The sequence below is a fragment of the Parasteatoda tepidariorum genome, chromosome 9, assembly GCF_043381705.1.
Source record: "Parasteatoda tepidariorum isolate YZ-2023 chromosome 9, CAS_Ptep_4.0, whole genome shotgun sequence".
Lineage (NCBI taxonomy): Eukaryota > Metazoa > Arthropoda > Arachnida > Araneae > Theridiidae > Parasteatoda > Parasteatoda tepidariorum.
The window spans coordinates 17,553,163-17,571,231 of NC_092212.1; the positions used below are offsets into that span (position 1 = coordinate 17,553,163).

Sequence of the window (18,069 nt, forward strand, 5' to 3'; positions counted from 1 at the left end):
AGCGATCGCAATTTTTTTTAGCAACTATATATATATATATATTGAGTGCTTGAAACTTGTCAACAGTTATTTTTAATTCATATATTTTTAAACAAAGTTTTTAATTAGGTAATATTCCAATTTTTTACAGGATTCACTTCCACTTATGTAATTTATCCATCTCTTTACAGATTGCAAATGTGGTAAAGGATCTAAAGGTTGTGTTTTCAAAAACGGTGTTAAAGAATGTTTTTGTAATCCAGGGTATAACGAACTGAATGGCATCTGTGAAAGTAATGCATTTTCCTTTTTATTTCATGTTTTGAGATAAGTCATTATATAAAATGTAATTTAAGAATAGGTAGAATATGTAAATCAAATATCTAAACTAGATATTTTAATTAGATATGCATTCTCTCAAAATAAGCAAAACTGATAACACAATTTATATTTTAAATGTGAGCACACTTTTCTCCGTCCAATGGTTTTGATTGTAAACATCGAAAAAAAATAATTTATAGTTGGGACCAACATTACAAAACTATATAATTTTATTTCTTTCATTTAAATAAGTTGTTCTAGACACGCGAAGGAGCGGAGTAGACGTAGAGTCTAATGTGAACGGATGGAAGAACATGGAGTCTAAAGTGAAGAAATCGAAATACTTGGCAGAGAAGCATTTTGCAGGAAACTTAGTCCTTCATCCACACTTAGCTTTAGGAAGAATATATATTTTATTATAACCGTTATTGAACAGCCGCCCCAATGTTTTGTACTAATGTTCAACTCTATAGACTTGTAATTTTGAACACAATCCAGAAGACAATGAAATTCCTGGATCAAGTATTAGGAGAAATATATCTTCTTGGAGGACTAACCCGCATTTGCGTTACATGGAGAGAAAAACAACGAAAACATCCCACGGTTAACCTGATGGCAAGGGAACTCTAACCTAGCCCATGATCTGTCTACCACTGACGATATTTTGCGTCAGCACTGTAGTCGGTGCGAGCTGGGTGCATATCGACCAGCTATTGCTGGGATTCGAATCCGGTTCACTTCATTGGAAGTCGACCGCTCTACCTCCTGAGCACCACGTCTCGGAAGAACATTTTTAAAAAAATATTCGCTGAATAAAGTTCTTTTGCATCAAATTCAGATTATTAATTGATATGAATTAAAGAAGAAGCCTAAAAATGTATTGCCATCTAAACTTAATAATAATGTAATGAAATTAATTAATTAATTAAATGTACAATGCGTGTGAATTCGATTAAACCTATTAATTACTGAAGTTGGCAAAATGGTCATTTCTCTGCTGCAGAGAGTATTGTAAGAAGTGGGCGTTTCATTACCGTTTATGACGCAATATGTTAAGGTCATATGTTTTTCAGCTTAAGTGTTATGTTTTATACCCATTATACGTATATGCACAAGCGTACATGTATCTATACAATCCTTTACGTTCTTTATAAACTTGTACAATCAGACGAAGAAATAAATTTAACTAAAAATACAATTTTAAAAACAAAGAAAATCTGTAGTTTTCGGAATAAAACTCATTACAATTTTGAAATCCTCGGATTAGGTAAGATCAAGTTTTGTTATAAATGCAATAAAAAAATTTCCCTCAGTCTTATTTTTTTTTAACTTTAGAGCTAAGATTCGGACATGGAAATGTTGCCACTACAAAGAAACATTTTTTCGAGAGGACTGTATACGTTAGATGTTATGATAAATAGTAAAGATTCCTTTTATTATCGATGGCGTCTGTGTCTGGAATCATCTGATTTAGCTTAACTTACATAGAATAGAAATCATTGTTATTATCATTTTTTTGTATTTGCTTACATATGATCTAAGATAATGTTCTTGTATACAACGATCTTTTATAGTCTCTTATAGTTGAATGTTCATTCATAAATGAATATTTAAGGTACTCGTAAAAATTTCAGAATGTGATTGTGGCAGTCATTCAAAAGACTGCAAATTTGAAGATGGTAAGAAAGTTTGTACATGTGAACCTGGATTCAAAGCAGGAAATTATAGTATCTGTACACGTAAGTAGTTTACTTATTTTCTCCATCGAATCTGTGTTTTTATATAACATTTTAATTGGAAATCATATTTTTTATACAACATGGTGATACACCGTATATTTATAAAAACAAACAGAAAGAGAAAAGTACTATGTAATTCAGAAAGCTCACATCAATATTGGATGCATTCGCTCTTATAAATTATTACCCATTGGCTAAATGGGTGTTGTTTAGAGTAAATGGTGAGCGCTCCTTATTAGGACATCACACTTTTTAACTGTGTTCAAGAGTAGTAGTAAACAGTGTGCATGCGTTGCTATGGCGACTGCTGCTGTTTGATAATTTTTTTTAGAAGTTGTTGAGTTAATTTTTGAGATATGGGACTAGAGAGATCCCATAAATTCTTCTTGAGTTGTGAATAAAAGAGAAATTCATCATTTGAACGATATTTTTTGTTGTTTTTATTGTTTTAATTAAGAATCAGAATTGCTTCCATATGGGGCATATTGCTTCCATATGGGGCCGATATTGGTATATAGGGCTTATGTTGGCCGAATAATGACTATAAAATATCGGGTGAACCCGACAACTCTATATAGGGCTGTCTGATTAGATAATTAGTTTGTAATTAATTATAGATTATGTTACATTTATTTGACCACTCAACCTGGAAGTTCTAAATAATTATTATGAAAATCAAATAACACAATAAAATTAGATAATTAGTTTGTAATTAATTATAGATTAAGTTACATTTATTTGATCACTCAACCTGGAAGTTCTAAATAATTATTATGAAAATCAAATAACACAATAAAATTAGATAATCAGTTTGTAATTATAGATTATGTTACATTTATTTGACCAATCAACCTGGAAGTTCTGTATTATGAAAATCAAATAACACAATAAAATTAGATAATCAGATAGTAAATAAATTATAGATGTTACATTTATTAGACCAATCAGCCTGGAAGTTCTAAATAATTATTATGAAAATCAAATAATGCAATAAAATTAGATAATCAGACTGTAATTAATTATAGATTATATTATATTTATTAGACCTGTCAATCTGAGAGTCCACATTATTAAAAGTGATAGAAAAATAACTCTCCAAAAATCAAGCGTTTTTAAAAGAATTTCACAAGCACTTAAAAATATTACATCGTACCTGTGTAAAGATCTTTAAATTATTAAAATGTCTTGGTGTCTTATAAAACATCAAAATGTCCAAATTCTTTTCTAAATCTTAAATTAAATCCTTTTATTACCATTTTAAATTTGTAGGGAGAATTTTGTACTTCGGTATTTACTCTGATTTTTAAAAACTACTTTTCCTACATTGTTAACAGGCTAATATTGCTAAATATGCACCTTTATTTTCAGCCATGTGCGATGACAAACACGCATGCGCAAACGGAGCACGTTGCTTGCAGGACATCTGCGTGTGTTTGACAGGCACGGGTGGACCATACTGTGAGAGAGTCTATGAATGTGAAGACAAGCTTTGTGGTGATGACGTCACCTGCCAATATGATAGCCATACCCAAAGAGCTTACTGCCAGTGCAATTCTGCACAACAGACGTACGACAGCTATGATAAATCCTGTAAAAGTAAGTCNAAACCTATTAATTACTGAAGTTGGCAAAATGGTCATTTCTCTGCTGCAGAGAGTATTGTAAGAAGTGGGCGTTTCATTACCGTTTATGACGCAATATGTTAAGGTCATATGTTTTTCAGCTTAAGTGTTATGTTTTATACCCATTATACGTATAGGCACAAGCGTACATGTATCTATACAATCCTTTAAGTTCTTTATAAACTTGTACAATCAGACGAAGAAATAAATTTAACTAAAAATACAATTTTAAAAACAAAGAAAATCTGTAGCTTTCGGAATAAAACTCATTACAAATTTGAAATCCTCGGGTTGGGTAAGATCAAGTATTGTTATAAATGCAATAATTTTTTTCCCTCAGTCTTATTTTTTTTTAACTTTAGAGCTATGATTCGGACATGGAAATGTTGCCACTACAAAGAAACATTTTTCGAGAGAACTGCATACGTCAGATGTTGTGATAAATAGTAAAGATTCCTTTTATTATCGATGGCGTCTGTTTCTGGAATCCTCTGATTTAGCTTAACTTACGGATAGAAATCATTGTTATTATCATTTTTTGTATTTGCTTACATATGATCTAAGATAATGTTCTTGTATACAACGATCTTTTGTAGTCCCTTATAGTTGAATGTTCATTCATAAATGAATATTTAAGGTACTCGTTAAAATTTCAGAATGTGATTGTGGCAGTCATTCAAAAGACTGCAAATTTAAAGATGGTAAGAAAGTTTGTACATGTGAACCTGGATTTAAAGCAGGAAATTATAGTATCTGTACACGTAAGTAATTTACTTATTTTCTCCATCGAATCTGTGTTTTTATGTAACATTTTAATTGGGAATCATATTTTTATACAACATGGTGATGAGCCATATATTTACAAAAACAAAGAGGATGATAAATGTACTATGTGATTCAGAAAGCTCACATCAATATTGGATGCATTTGCTCTTTTAAATTATTGTCCATTGGCCAAATGGGTGTTGTTTAGGGTTTGAGGGTGATTGCTCCTTATTTGGACGTCATCACACTTTTCAGCTGTCTTCAAGAGTTATAGTAAACAGTGCGCATGCTTCGTCATTGCATGCGCTGCTATGGCGATTGCTGCTGTTTGATAATTTTTTTAGAATTCTTTTTTTCACTTTTAATTTTGCTATGCATTAAGTTGGTGAGTTTATTTTTGAGATATGGGATCAGAAAGATCCCATAAATTCCTCTTAAATTGAGAATAAGAGATTTCATCAGTTGAACGAAAGTTTTATTCTTTTAATTAAGAATCAAAAATTCTAACTTACAGTTAAACTGGATCGTTCTCAATACTAATTCAGGTAAATATCACAAATAGAGGAGATAAAAAAAATTCAGTACTCATTCTAAATTAGACAACAACCATTTTGCCAATGGGTAACCTACTGTGATCGCCTTTCAGCGATCGCAATTTTTTTTAGCAACTGTCTCGCTTTTGTTGCTACGTTTTTTTTCCACATGTTTTGGCGTACCTTTTGGAACCGTCAGATGACAACGATCGATTAATCGATCACATGAAAGCGAATTATTGATGTCTCGCATGCTGCTGAACATTCCACCGAAACAGAAGTTAATTGTCATAGAAATCATGCAGGTGTTTACTTGCATAATGAAGACAATTGAAGCGGTCAATGTTAAAAAGGGGTTTGTTACAAATCTGCACTTTCGAGGAAAAAAATGTGTCAGTTGTGGAAAGATTGTTTTAAATATTTCCTAGCTGTTGGATTCTCTTCTTTGGGCAGTCTAAAAAATTAACCTGTATATGATAATCGGTGATTGATATTCCAAAAACAACTAAAAACATATTTTCGTAAAAGTGTTACCCTTTTTTGACATTTTCCACCTCAATTATGTTCTCATACGAAGATTTACATAAATCTGACAATTGCTTTAAATATTTTTATTATATTTAATTTTTATTCGCTTCTGTTTTGTTGAGCTTTTTTCGAATTTATCTCATTATTCTCTCCATCCCGTTGCCTTGACCCTAGTTGGGCTCAAAATTGGCTTGTTATCGGTCCTATATGAACATACTTCGAGAGACCAAAATTGGGATGTCTAGATTTTTTAATATTGGTCCCATACTGGGCCACTATTGGTCTATATACAACCAATATAGGGCTTATGTTGGCCGAATAATGACTATAAAATATCGGGAGAACCCGACAACTCTATTTAGGGCCGATATGGATTGTCAAGTGGCTGTAAAATATCAAGTGAATAGGACAATTCTATATAGGACCACTATCGGAAAAATAACGAACTTTGAATCCTTATTAAGCCAAGATTCGTGAATATTAGTCCAATGAGGGCCAAGTTATTTTGCTACTCGGGATGCTGTGTAGATTTTAATAATAAACTGATATTATTTTAAATATCCAAGTATCATAAACGAATAATTCTTACTTTACATTGTATCGTAAAAATAAATTTTATGTGTGTCACATCATTCAGTACTACTGAAAGATACTATTAAAGATTCAGTGATACTTTTAGAGTTGCTGAATAATGAAAATGGCGTTAGCTACTTTACACGAAATAGTGTCTAACATTTTCAGTGTTTCGGCATCACGCATTTAATAATCCAGGTTTCTTAATGTTGTGAAACACCATGAACCAAGACTTATTTATGCTGCTTTACCAGGCAACTGTGGTGCAAAGTATTTGCTACCATTTTAGGTGTTGACACCTCAATTTTGAATTTCTTGTTGCTTACGTTGATTTTCATTTTGTATGTTAAAAGGTCATAGATATGGTACTCACCTCTTTTTGGTTTTTATAAGATTATTTTACATAAAAGTATTAATAATTATAGATTTCAGAATTTTCGAATCATGCTTTACCTGCTTGGATATACAATTTCGTTTGCATGTAAAGAGACAATATTACAATAATAACAATTTATCTACTTCGTTACTTTAGAAAAGGTCGTCTATCAACAATTATTATCTTTATCTATGAAAATATGCTGAATGTTATGAATACTTTACACCACTGTGGTGTAAATTATTTGCTACCATTTTAGGAGCAGACACCTCAATTTTGAATTTCTTGTTGCTTACGTTAATTTTTATAGTGTATGTTGGCAGGTCATAGATAAACTACTCATCGTTTTTTATTTTTTACAGCAATCATAATCTTTATGAAAATCAAATTACACAGTCAAACTAGATCTTAATTACAGATTATAATTACAGGTTATTATAAATTATAGATTATGTTATATTTATTTGACCTGTAACCTGGAAGTTCTAAATAATTATTATGAAAATCAAATAACACAATAAAATTAGATAATCAGATTGTAATTAATTATAGATTATGTTATATTTATTTGACCTGTCATTCTGAGAGTCCACATTATTAAAAATGATAGAAAAATAACTCTCCAAAAATCAAACGTTTTTCAAGAAATTTCACAAGTACTTCAAAATATTACATCGTACCCTAAAGATCTTTAAATTATTAAAATGTCTCGGTGTCTTATAAAACATCTAAATGTCCAAATTATTTTCTAAATCTTAAATTAAATCCTTTTTTTACCATTTTAAATTTGTGGGGAAAATTTTGCACTTCTGTATTTATTCTGATTTTTAGAAAACAACTTTTCCTACATTGTTAACAGGCTAATATTGCCAAATTTACACCTTGATTTTCAGCTATGTGCGATGACAAACACGCATGCGCAAACGGAGCACGTTGCTTGCAGGACATCTGCGTGTGTTTGACAGGCACGGGTGGACCATACTGTGAGACCATCTATGAATGTGAAAACAAGCTTTGTGGTGATGACGTCACCTGCCAATATGATAGCCGTACCCAAAGAGCTTACTGCCAGTGCAAAGCTGCTCAACAGACGTACGACAGCGACGATAAATCCTGTAAAAGTAAGTCTTTCTTTTCAGTATTTAGATTTTCCACGAAAGCATAGGTCTGGAAATTGTTCATTCTCTGATGACATCCTCTCAGCCTGATGAAGCCATTCTGGTTCACTTATTGTACCGGCCGAAAAAGCAAAGGGTTAACCTGTTCTAGACGGGCAAGTCCTTAATGCATTCGTACAGAATCAAAATCAGGATGGAAAAAAACGGGAAGCTTAAATAGCCAATTTAACAGGCTTATTTTTGCTATCACTGTAATTATAACTTCAGTTTTTAATGTAATAACTATTTTTTTGGACAATAGATCGCGTATCTCGGAAGCCCTGACCGATTCATCTGATATGATGACAGTAGAAAATGTATAAAAGTGTGCCTTGATGACGTAAAAATAAGGAATGACAGAGAAACATAAAATCACAACATAATCATATACATTATAAAGAATGAAAAGTGATGTGTAGAGGCGCAGAATTAACATAGGAATTAAAACCACTGTTCAAAAAGTAACTAAAATTTTTAGTTTCAACTGTGTAATGGTGAATTAAATTAATCGAACTTTTATTATCATAATGACCTCTTATAAACTGCATAGACAACAAGAAATACTCTAAAAGTTTTATCTTTCCTACCCTGTTTGTCAGAAGAATGACGCGACAATGCCGTAACCAACCTTTACAATCAGAATATGAAGATAGATTTTGAGTGCGCTGATTGGATTTCTTGACAACGCCTTCTGTTAAGTCTTTTTGGAGCTCCCCCCCCTTAATTGTTTCTCCGTAATTTGTTCTGCTGATATTTCATTTTTGTCCAGCTTTGCTTTTATTGCGATCGCAACACTCGAATACGCTATCTGGGGAGGTACCATGACTGGTTCTGTATCTTGACCCTTCCCTTTCCTTCTCTTCTTAGTAGTATAGGAATGTACTACATTTCCCCCTTCTTTATTTATCGTATTTAATTTACAAAAACACTTTTTTAAAAGTTCTTAAACGCTTTCTTTTAGAATTATGTTCAAAAGTAATTTTCATTTCCAAATAGTATTCTAGTTTAAAAAGTTTTTAATCTATTTAAAAATCAAGACAGAAACCAACATACTTTTATAACCGTCGTTGAACAGCCGACCCAATTTCATGGGTTTACGACTACTTACGTTCAACTCCGTAGCCTTGTAATTTTGAACCAATCCAGAAGACAAGGAAACTCCTGGATCAGTAACCCCAGATGTATTGATTTGTTGTGGGAACATGGAGGACTTTGAGACTCAACAGATTTAACGTGCATCAGTCACCATTTACTACACGGGGAGTCTTCGGCCGGCGAGGATCGAACCCACGACCTCTTGGATATGGGCCCAGCGCCCTACCGACCAGGCTATCCCGGCAAAAACCAACATACTTCATTCTCCTGTGACTCTGAAAGCGTGCGAAGTGTTGCCATAGGTAGAGAGTTCTGCTCTACGCCACCTGTAGCCCATTTCGATCGCCAATAGATATTGTTGCTTTTAGACACTTCTTTTACGTTCTTTCTGCGGTACTTTTATAAACACACTATAGTGACAAACAAATAATTTCCTGCAATTAAATAATTAAAAGAAATTCAAAATGCAGTAGAAATATATTATAATTAAAAGGGTGGACATTTTTGCGAATTTATTCGCCCGTCACTCATTGTATTAATTTAGAGAACAAATCAAAATCATTCAGTTTGATTTTGAAGGGAGCTATGCATGAAAAATTAATATAATAAACATCTTTAAGGACATTTGCTCGATTTCCTTAATGTCAAATAATAGTATTTCGGTACTAAAAACATTTAACAGACACAAGAAAACATTCAAAGCAAGTTATAAGTAGGTAGATTAAATGCGGATCTCTTAGTTTCACTTTATTAAAACAAATTGTCACGATAAATAGAATATAAAATTTAAAACTTATTAATTTAATTTTAGTAATCCACACTAAATAAATAAAATATTATTTCAATTCGATAAATGTCAATTTAAAACAATTTAGTTTTCATTTCATAGTAAATATAAGAATTTAGCAAGGCATTTAAACTCAGACTTCAAAGTTATTCAATAAATTAAATTGATATTAGCTTCATAAGAATTCATGCATGTGATAGTTATAAATGTAACAAATAACGCGTTTCCAATGAAAATTAAATACAGAATTTCGTTTAATAACTAAAACTATTTCTTTTCAACAAAAAATCTTTATCCGTGAGGTTTCGAAGTTCTGGAAATTCATTTTGTATTTGTCTGTTCCCCAAATTCTTTTACCCACTTGCTGCAATTTTCAAAATTTCGAACATCGCTTTTAAAGGTAATAATTTCTATTTCATTTATAAATAAAGAAGGCAGTTTCTCAGACTAAAAAACTGACCTTTCAAGTTTGAAAGAGCAGCTTTAGTATAAAATCACTCTGTGCTTAAAATAGCAAGTATAGCAAAATGAAATACATCACAGATCACGTTGCCGCGAAATCCAATCAACGCACTCAAAATCTTTTTTCAGATTCTGTGGTTTTAAAGGTTAGTTACATGCATCCCGCTTCGAAGAGGTCAAACTAATGTCACGGAAATAGTTTTGCTTCCACTTTAATTTAAACATAACTTATATGCATTAGCTTTGAGTATGTTTTCATAACCAAAATTAGCGAATTAGTTAGCACATTAGCATGCAAATTAGTTAGTGCTAAGTAAATCCCGTCTTTTAATAAGACTATAAAAAAAAATCGTTTAAATACCAGTTTATTTCTTTTTTACTCCTAAAAAAATAATTATGAAATACTTTTAGCCGCAGGGATACTACGGGTGGTTATAGCTGTATAAAGTTGGCAACTAATAAAAAGTAAAAACCTATTAAACGAGATTATAATTAAAAAAAAAATTTCTAGCATATACCTTTCAGTATCCTATTGAAAAAAAATACAAAAATTTTGTTCGCTTTATACAGGAATAATTTACAATTGTGATAGTTACGATTGAATAGCTAAATAGTTTAAAAAAATAATAATGAATTGAGTTTTTACGACTCCTTACATTTTCTGTAAGCAGTGGCATCCCTTCAAGCACTAATCATCAAGAAAATTCTTGCAAGCATGAATTTACAAACAGCCATAAATATTTCTAGGAATCTGAGGGACCCTAGTAATGTTAACACATCCAAGCTTGCCTCAACAGTATGAGACAACACTGGGCTCGTGTTGTCGATTCATTAAAGAAAGGCTAAACGAAAATGATTATAAAATCTGCAATAAGCATACAACATGCACAATAACTCCTATTACCAAAAACGTCTGAAGTCGCTATTAAATCAAAAAATAAAAAAGAACTTTTATACCGTAAGATTCTTTAATTTTTTAATATGGTGCTTAACATTGTAGTTCTTTGTCTAATAACTAATATATGTATTTGATGTAAATTGATATACGCAACTGATATATGCATTTGATGCAAATTAATGTATGCAACTGTTACGTGTTACTTTGTAACTTGATGTATGCAGCTGATACATGTTATCTTCTTGATATATGCACCTAATGTGAGAATATGTAACTGTAACTTTCAGACACTAAGATCTGGCAACGCCATCGCCGAGACTCATCTGATCAGTCTGTTTACAAACACCGCGTCGTTCAGACGCTCGAATCATTCATTCGTAATTTCCATTTTATTCCTATTTACTTGACTTCTGGATTGTGTACAAATAAATATTTTTAGTTGATATCTGTTTCCTACGTATCATTGCTCAAATTAAGCTCTCGCTAACACGTAAGACATGTTATCTTGTAATTTGATACACACAACTGATACATGTTATCTTGTAGCTTGATACATGCATCTGATACATGTTATAACTTAACTTCATATATGTAACTGATACACGTTATCTTTTTATTTGATGTATGTACCTGATCCATGTTATCTTGTAGCTTGATTTATAAAAGCGTAATACAGTTTTTCTACTTTGCAAAATTTGCAGAGAAATTTCGAATTATAAATAACAGAAGTCAACCGTTTTTCTATACTAGTAGCCCCATGTCCACACTATTCCCCTCTCCTGAAGAGCTGATGATTTTTTTTATCTTATATTTTTAGAATGCAGTTGCGGTGATGATTTAAAAACTGAATGGGAGAGATGTGATTTCGTACTTGGAAAAAAAGTATGCCAATGTACTGAAGGATATGCTTATAGTCCTAAAGCGGATAAATGCCTAGGTATACTTCTTTGTTATAAAGCATCATCAGAAAAATATTGTATGTATAACTTGTATGAAAAATGATTAAAATACTTTAAATTCATAAAAATAATTACCTAACATCTATGAGCGAAATATAAGAAATTGACCAATTATACTTATAAAATTTAAAAAAATATTAAATAAAAATGTTAACTGTATTAAATTTAAAAAAATTTTTTAGTAGTTTTTAGGAGGAACAATATAGTTGAAACCTGTGAAAAAAGACGGATTTTTAATGAATTTTGCAATGATTGGTATTAACTTAATTGGCATATATTTTTTTTATTGTACATATTTTAATCTTCAATTTATCCTGTTACAAACACATAACTTTGAAAAATTCGCGCTCATATAATACAATGTTTTCATTTTATTTTCTTTTTAAATTATCCATGTCCTGTTGCACTCACAAGTGGAAAAAATTATCCAAATTATGGTTTATAAATGACCGATATCCAGTAATAACAAATGATTGATATTTTATTAATAATATTTCATAAATGACAAATATCCATTAGTAATGGTGATCCAAATTATTAGTAATGGTTCATAAATTACTGAGGTCTGTTAATAATGATTATTTAATAATTTATTAATGTTTGTTCACAAATGACTGTAACTAGTAGGAATAAATTGATTGGAATTTTGTCAGTTAATGTTCACAAATGACTGATATCTAGTAATAATGATTAATTAATATTTTATAATTGATTGTTCATAATTTACATATGTCTAGTAATAATAAATTGATTAGTATTCTATTAATAAGAGCTCATAAATCACTGATATCTAGTAATAATGATTGAGTGATTCTTTGTTAATAAGTGTTCATAAAAGACTGATATAGATATGAATAACAAAAAAACCTGTCTTTAATTGTTATTTTACTACAACAATAAAAAAAAGTATTTCTTTTACAGTCAGAGTGTTATCTTTTACAACCATTAATAATTTTTGAAAAAATATGTTGAAATATCTAGGAAACTTCGTTATATCGAATTATGATACACTTTTTTATGTATATTTCTTCGAATCTTAAAAATCATTACGTTTTGTGATACTTTTTTTAAAAAAATATATATCTTTTTTAGAATGTGATTGTGGAAATAATTCAAAAACATGCACTTTTGAAGACAAAGGTGAAAAAGTTTGTCAGTGTTTCAAGGGATATATTGACGATTTTGGAACATGCAAAAGTAAATAATTTCTTATATCTTCTTCTTTCTGACCATTTAATGAGCATTTTTTTCATTGAAGTCTAAATTTGTAATTTTTTTAAAAAATTTATAAAAATTCGTGCAACCATAAATAAAAAAAATTAAAAACCTTTGTTAAAACCAGAAATAATAATAGATTCTTAAATTGCATTTGAATCAAAAGAAAATATCAAATGACAATGTGGAAACGTCAGAGAATTTTATTATATTTGTTTTATGCTCGCGACCTGTTAGAATTTATGAACTACGCAAACTCTTATGAATGGTAAAATTACGTATAAATTTAAACGAAAATCACAATAAAAGAAATTTCTAGAATATTAAGCCTGTTTACACATCACCTTGTAAGCGTAAGGATACACCGGAAGTTTTCTAAATTTTTTCTAATTTTAGGAAGCATGTTATTGTTTATATGAACTCAATCATTCATAATATTACCACTCATTTTAATAATTACTTTTTAATACTATTTATTTGTTCCCATTTCATCTTAAATCCAAGTTATTTGTCTTATCAGTTTTTTTTTCTGTTGCAAGAGCAATTTAGAGTTCCGTTATTTTAATTCAATGTTATTGTAACATGAGAAGTTCGAAAAGTGGTGTTGCAACGCTATATTTTAATTTACTTACTGAATTATTTAATTTTTTTTAAATATATTTTTTTTCGGCCTAAGGGATTTTTATTAAGCGTTTCCTATTTAAAATTAAACAATAATTCAAGAAATGTAAGTAACATTTGAAGTACAGTACCAAAAATATAGTCAATCGTATTACAATGGTTTTGTTTTAATTTTTGGTTTTTTTAAACCTTATAAATATTTTAAATTAAAATATTTAATTTGAATTTATTTTACTCATTAAAATGGGTCTTTTTTTAATATTTTCTTTTCGAGAGCTTCAGATTTTTTTTTTTGTCAGAATTTTTTTAAAAATAAATTTCCATATTATGCAATGCTATTAAAAATAACAATTTCTTCACCTCAATATCTTTATTTATTTATTTACTTATTATCACTCAAAACATGGCAAACTACACACTTTATTTCTGTTGTGATTATGTTTTCTTAAATTTGTTTTAGGCTCCCAATCACTTAGAATTTACAAATTACAGGAAACTCTTTTTAATGGTAAAATCACGCGTAAATCCTAACACTATTCACAATAATAAAACTTTCCAGAATATTAAGCCTGTTCACACATCGCCTCGTAAGCGTATAACATAAGCGGAGGAATACACCGGAAGTTTTCTAAATTTCTTCCGGTTTTTGGAAGCTTGTTATTGCTTATATTCAGTCAACCATCCATGTACGCTTGTGCAACCGGTTCACATGTGACGTACCTCCAAACAGTCACTTTTCTTCTAATACGCATGCGCTGGATCTTGATACATATGATGTTCTGTTAAATCTGAGTACGTTGCTCACCCTGTAAGCTGTTTTTCTGCTATAACGTACCGAATAGAGCAATTTCCCGCGTTCGTTATGCATTAGAAGAACTAGACTTCTCCTTTTCTGTATTCTTTGCCTTGAACACCACATCTCTTTCAGTATCTCTATTTCACACCTCTTTTAGTCCTGATAGTAGCGTTTATTTAAACTTATTCGTTACGCAAAACATTGTATTTTTATAGCTTTTTTTAAATTTTTTCAGAATGCGAATGTGGATCGAATGGCGAATGTTCTTTCGATAGCAACGGGAACTTTTCTAAGTGTCTCTGCGATTCTGGTTTTTCTGAAAATTCTGGGAAATGTGTCCGTAAGTTTGTGCTCAAATAATTGGAATTTACTTTTTTTTTAGAATACTGGTGGCAATACAGTTTTGTCCAGACAATGAATTCACTTAGCCTACTAAAGTATTACTAGAGTCAGGATGTGTTTAAGACACTGCACTTACGTTCGTGAGAACGGGAGTTTGAATCCAGCCAACCGAAAAATAATGACTGGTGCAAGTTACATCTGTTGGGTCACAAAGTTCTCCATATTTCTATAAGAAATATACTTCTGGGGGTACTGAATTGAAGACTGATTGTTCTCTGGTTCAGGTCAAAATTACGCCTCCCGATGCGGTGAATCGGGTTCGAATCCCAGTGATGGCTGGAAGTAGTTTCTATTATAACTCCAGAAACGGTCAAGAGAATTTTTGGCAGCATGTAAAAGTTGTATTTTTTTTTAAATATTTTTTGTTGTCATTGGCGTCGAGACATATTTTGGTTTTGACATTTGATCAGCGTGTAAAAATTATTATTTTAAACCCCTGTACCAAAAGTATTTCAGAAATGTCAAAATGCAGTGACGTTTGAAAAAAGTGTTTTCCTTTTTTGCCATTTCTCTCTCAAGGCTGCCAACTTTTTACGCTTTTTGTGAAACTTTTTCCTGGTGGTAGCTACGCTAGTGTTTAATGTGCTATTTTTAATCATTTAAACTTATTTTGTATACCACTACATATAAGTGATTTAAAAGTTCTTTTTTCAAAGCCACTTTGTACCAGCTCTTTCGTGGTGAGTCTTGTAAAATGTTGGAATCCAAAAATTCTAAAAGCTTTGGGTTTAAAATGTCTGCCCATCTTTTAAATATAGTGGTAGGCAGGCCAGTTCTCAAGAACGGAAATGCAAATACTTTCCAGTTGTTGTTGTTGTTGTTGTCGTCTGCCCATACGGCAGAGGTGGTGCGATTGTTCTTGTTTTTCAGTGGCGCCATCTATGACCAAGAATTCGACTTCTGCCACTCCCGCAATTTTATTTTGACCTGAACCAGAGAACGATCAATCTCCAAATCAGTACCCCTAAGGGTATAACTTGTAATGGGAACATGGAGTACTTTGTGACCCGACATAATTAACGTGCACCAATCACCATTTACTACACAGGGAGTTTTCGGCTCCCTGGATTCGAACTCCCGTTCTCATGAATACTTTCTAGTAACAGAGCGATAATTATGTTTTGATGTATAATTCTTAATTCAGTATATTTTTGAGTAAAAATATGTGCCCACACATTCAAATTACTTCCAACCTTATATAAAGGAATGTTTACCTCTATATGATGCATACATACATATTTTATAAGAAGATACACGCAAAGATTCAATACATATAAGAAGATTCAATACAAATTTCATAGGAAGATAAATTTTCATGAAAGCCACAATAATTAAAATAAAGAGTTGAAATATCTGCCTTAATGCTTGTCTTCTTGCCGCCTCTAATGGGATGCTCAAATAAAAAACGGAGAGCCCTGAATATCTTTTGATCGATCTTCGCGTTCTAGGACTCAATCTCAATGGTTATAGAGAGAGTGATCTCAAATATGCTAATTAATTACTACATAGGATATTTTAAGTTACAAAATCAGACTTCAAAACGTACTTTCTCTGAATAAACATATCGTTTTTTCGACGCACACGGATTTCTGACTCTCAAAATATATGGGATAGCCGCCATCTGGTAAATATGTTAATAATTAGGGTAGGTGAGTGGTCCAAAGTTTGGAGTTGTTTCCTATTAATTTTATTTTAATTGTTCCTTTACTACTACTTAGTAAAATCTTTTTCAGTGACCGCACAAGTTGGCTGGTATGTTGGCTGGTATGTTGGCTGGTATTCCGTGAATGACCAAAATCAGAAGAATGTCGACTTTCACCTGTGAATGTCAACAATCACATAGTGGCTTTGGAGAATGTCCAAAATATTTGTTTTTTTCCGATTTGATATTAATCTATTCGTTGTTATTATTATATTTATTCAATATTTTAATACCTGGCTAGGACAGATTAGGAGAAACATCAGTGTTGGGAGTACCGGTTAAATCTATACCGGACAGTGGCACTTAATTTTAAAAAAACATCACTGTAGGGTATACCGGGCAAATGTATACCGGGGAGTCTCACTGAACCTTAAAAACACATTGTAGGGCGTACTGGGCAGTTGCTCTTAACTAGACCAAATATATATTTCAGGCATTTACCAAAGCGACTATGTGATTGCCAACATTCACCTATATATATATCTGTGTGTGTGTGTGTGTGTGCGTGCGTGCGTGCGTGCGTGCGTGCGTGCGTGTGTGTGTGTGTGTGTGTGTGTGTGTGTGTACGTACACATTGATTTCAGACATCTCTGATTTCAGACATTGTGAATCTGTATAAAATTTGTTACGACATTAAATATAAAAATGAAATCTTCCGGAAATTCCCGAAGATTTTCATCGCGTGTTATGATAATATTTCGGAAAAAAACACATCCCAGGATGACAGGTATATGCCAACTGCCAAATGTTCAGTTTTCTTAAATGATAATTTTAATTCCTTTTCCCCTTTTTTCTTCTTAGTTTTATAAAGTTAATCCTTAATCATTATTACAAAAGGAAAATTTCAAACTTACATATAGAAGATTTTATGATGAGGAGATAGCGCGACATTTTTTGATTTGTATAACAGTATGTTTATAATTTTTATAAAATTATATATTATTGTTGTATATATTATGTATATTTATTTATTTTATTTATGTTATTTTCTTATATTTTAGTTTGTGATTGTGGACCCAAATCCAAATGTTCATTCCAAAATAAAAGAAAAATGTGCTTGTGTGCTAAAGGATACAAAGATGACGAAGGATACTGTACAGGTAAAAGTATTTTTAATTAAAATAAATCTCATACTATAAATTATAAAGCCAAATTTTTCACATTTGCGTAAAGTTTCATTTTTATATTTCAAGTGATAGTAAAATTTATGCTTTCTATTTATGAATGTATAAATTTAGCTCGAAATTATTTTAACCACCACTACAGATAAATTGATTAAACATGTGTTCAAGTTTTCGATAATCATATGATGGTGTGTTAAACCTTTTCCTAATAAAAGAAAAATGTTTTTACCTTCGAGTGATATAGAGTTACTAATTTAATTTTTCTAGACATCGACGAATGCTTGAATACTGAAGCCTGTCCAGGACCTGGAACACTCTGTGAGAACACCTTTGGAAGCTATAAATGTCGATGCCAACAAGGGTACCAAGGGCGTTCTCCAACCGAGACTGACAAGAAAAGTCTGTGTGAAAAGAT

At 31.3% G+C, this 18,069-nt stretch overlaps 1 protein-coding gene across 1 annotated transcript in view; it reads left to right on the forward strand.

The window, feature by feature from the left end:
- Nucleotides 1-167: 167 nt before the first annotated feature.
- Nucleotides 168-18,069, forward strand: part of LOC122272717 (cysteine-rich with EGF-like domain protein 2-B) — a gene marked incomplete in the record, with an annotated part of 45,967 nt that continues 28,065 nt past the window's right edge. Inside the window, 8 exon segments of the mRNA XM_071185379.1 lie at nucleotides 168-272; nucleotides 4,318-4,422; nucleotides 7,330-7,557; nucleotides 11,653-11,772; nucleotides 12,887-12,991; nucleotides 14,662-14,766; nucleotides 17,532-17,630; nucleotides 17,922-18,069. Coding sequence (XP_071041480.1) covers nucleotides 7,332-7,557; nucleotides 11,653-11,772; nucleotides 12,887-12,991; nucleotides 14,662-14,766; nucleotides 17,532-17,630; nucleotides 17,922-18,069 — 803 coding nt within the window.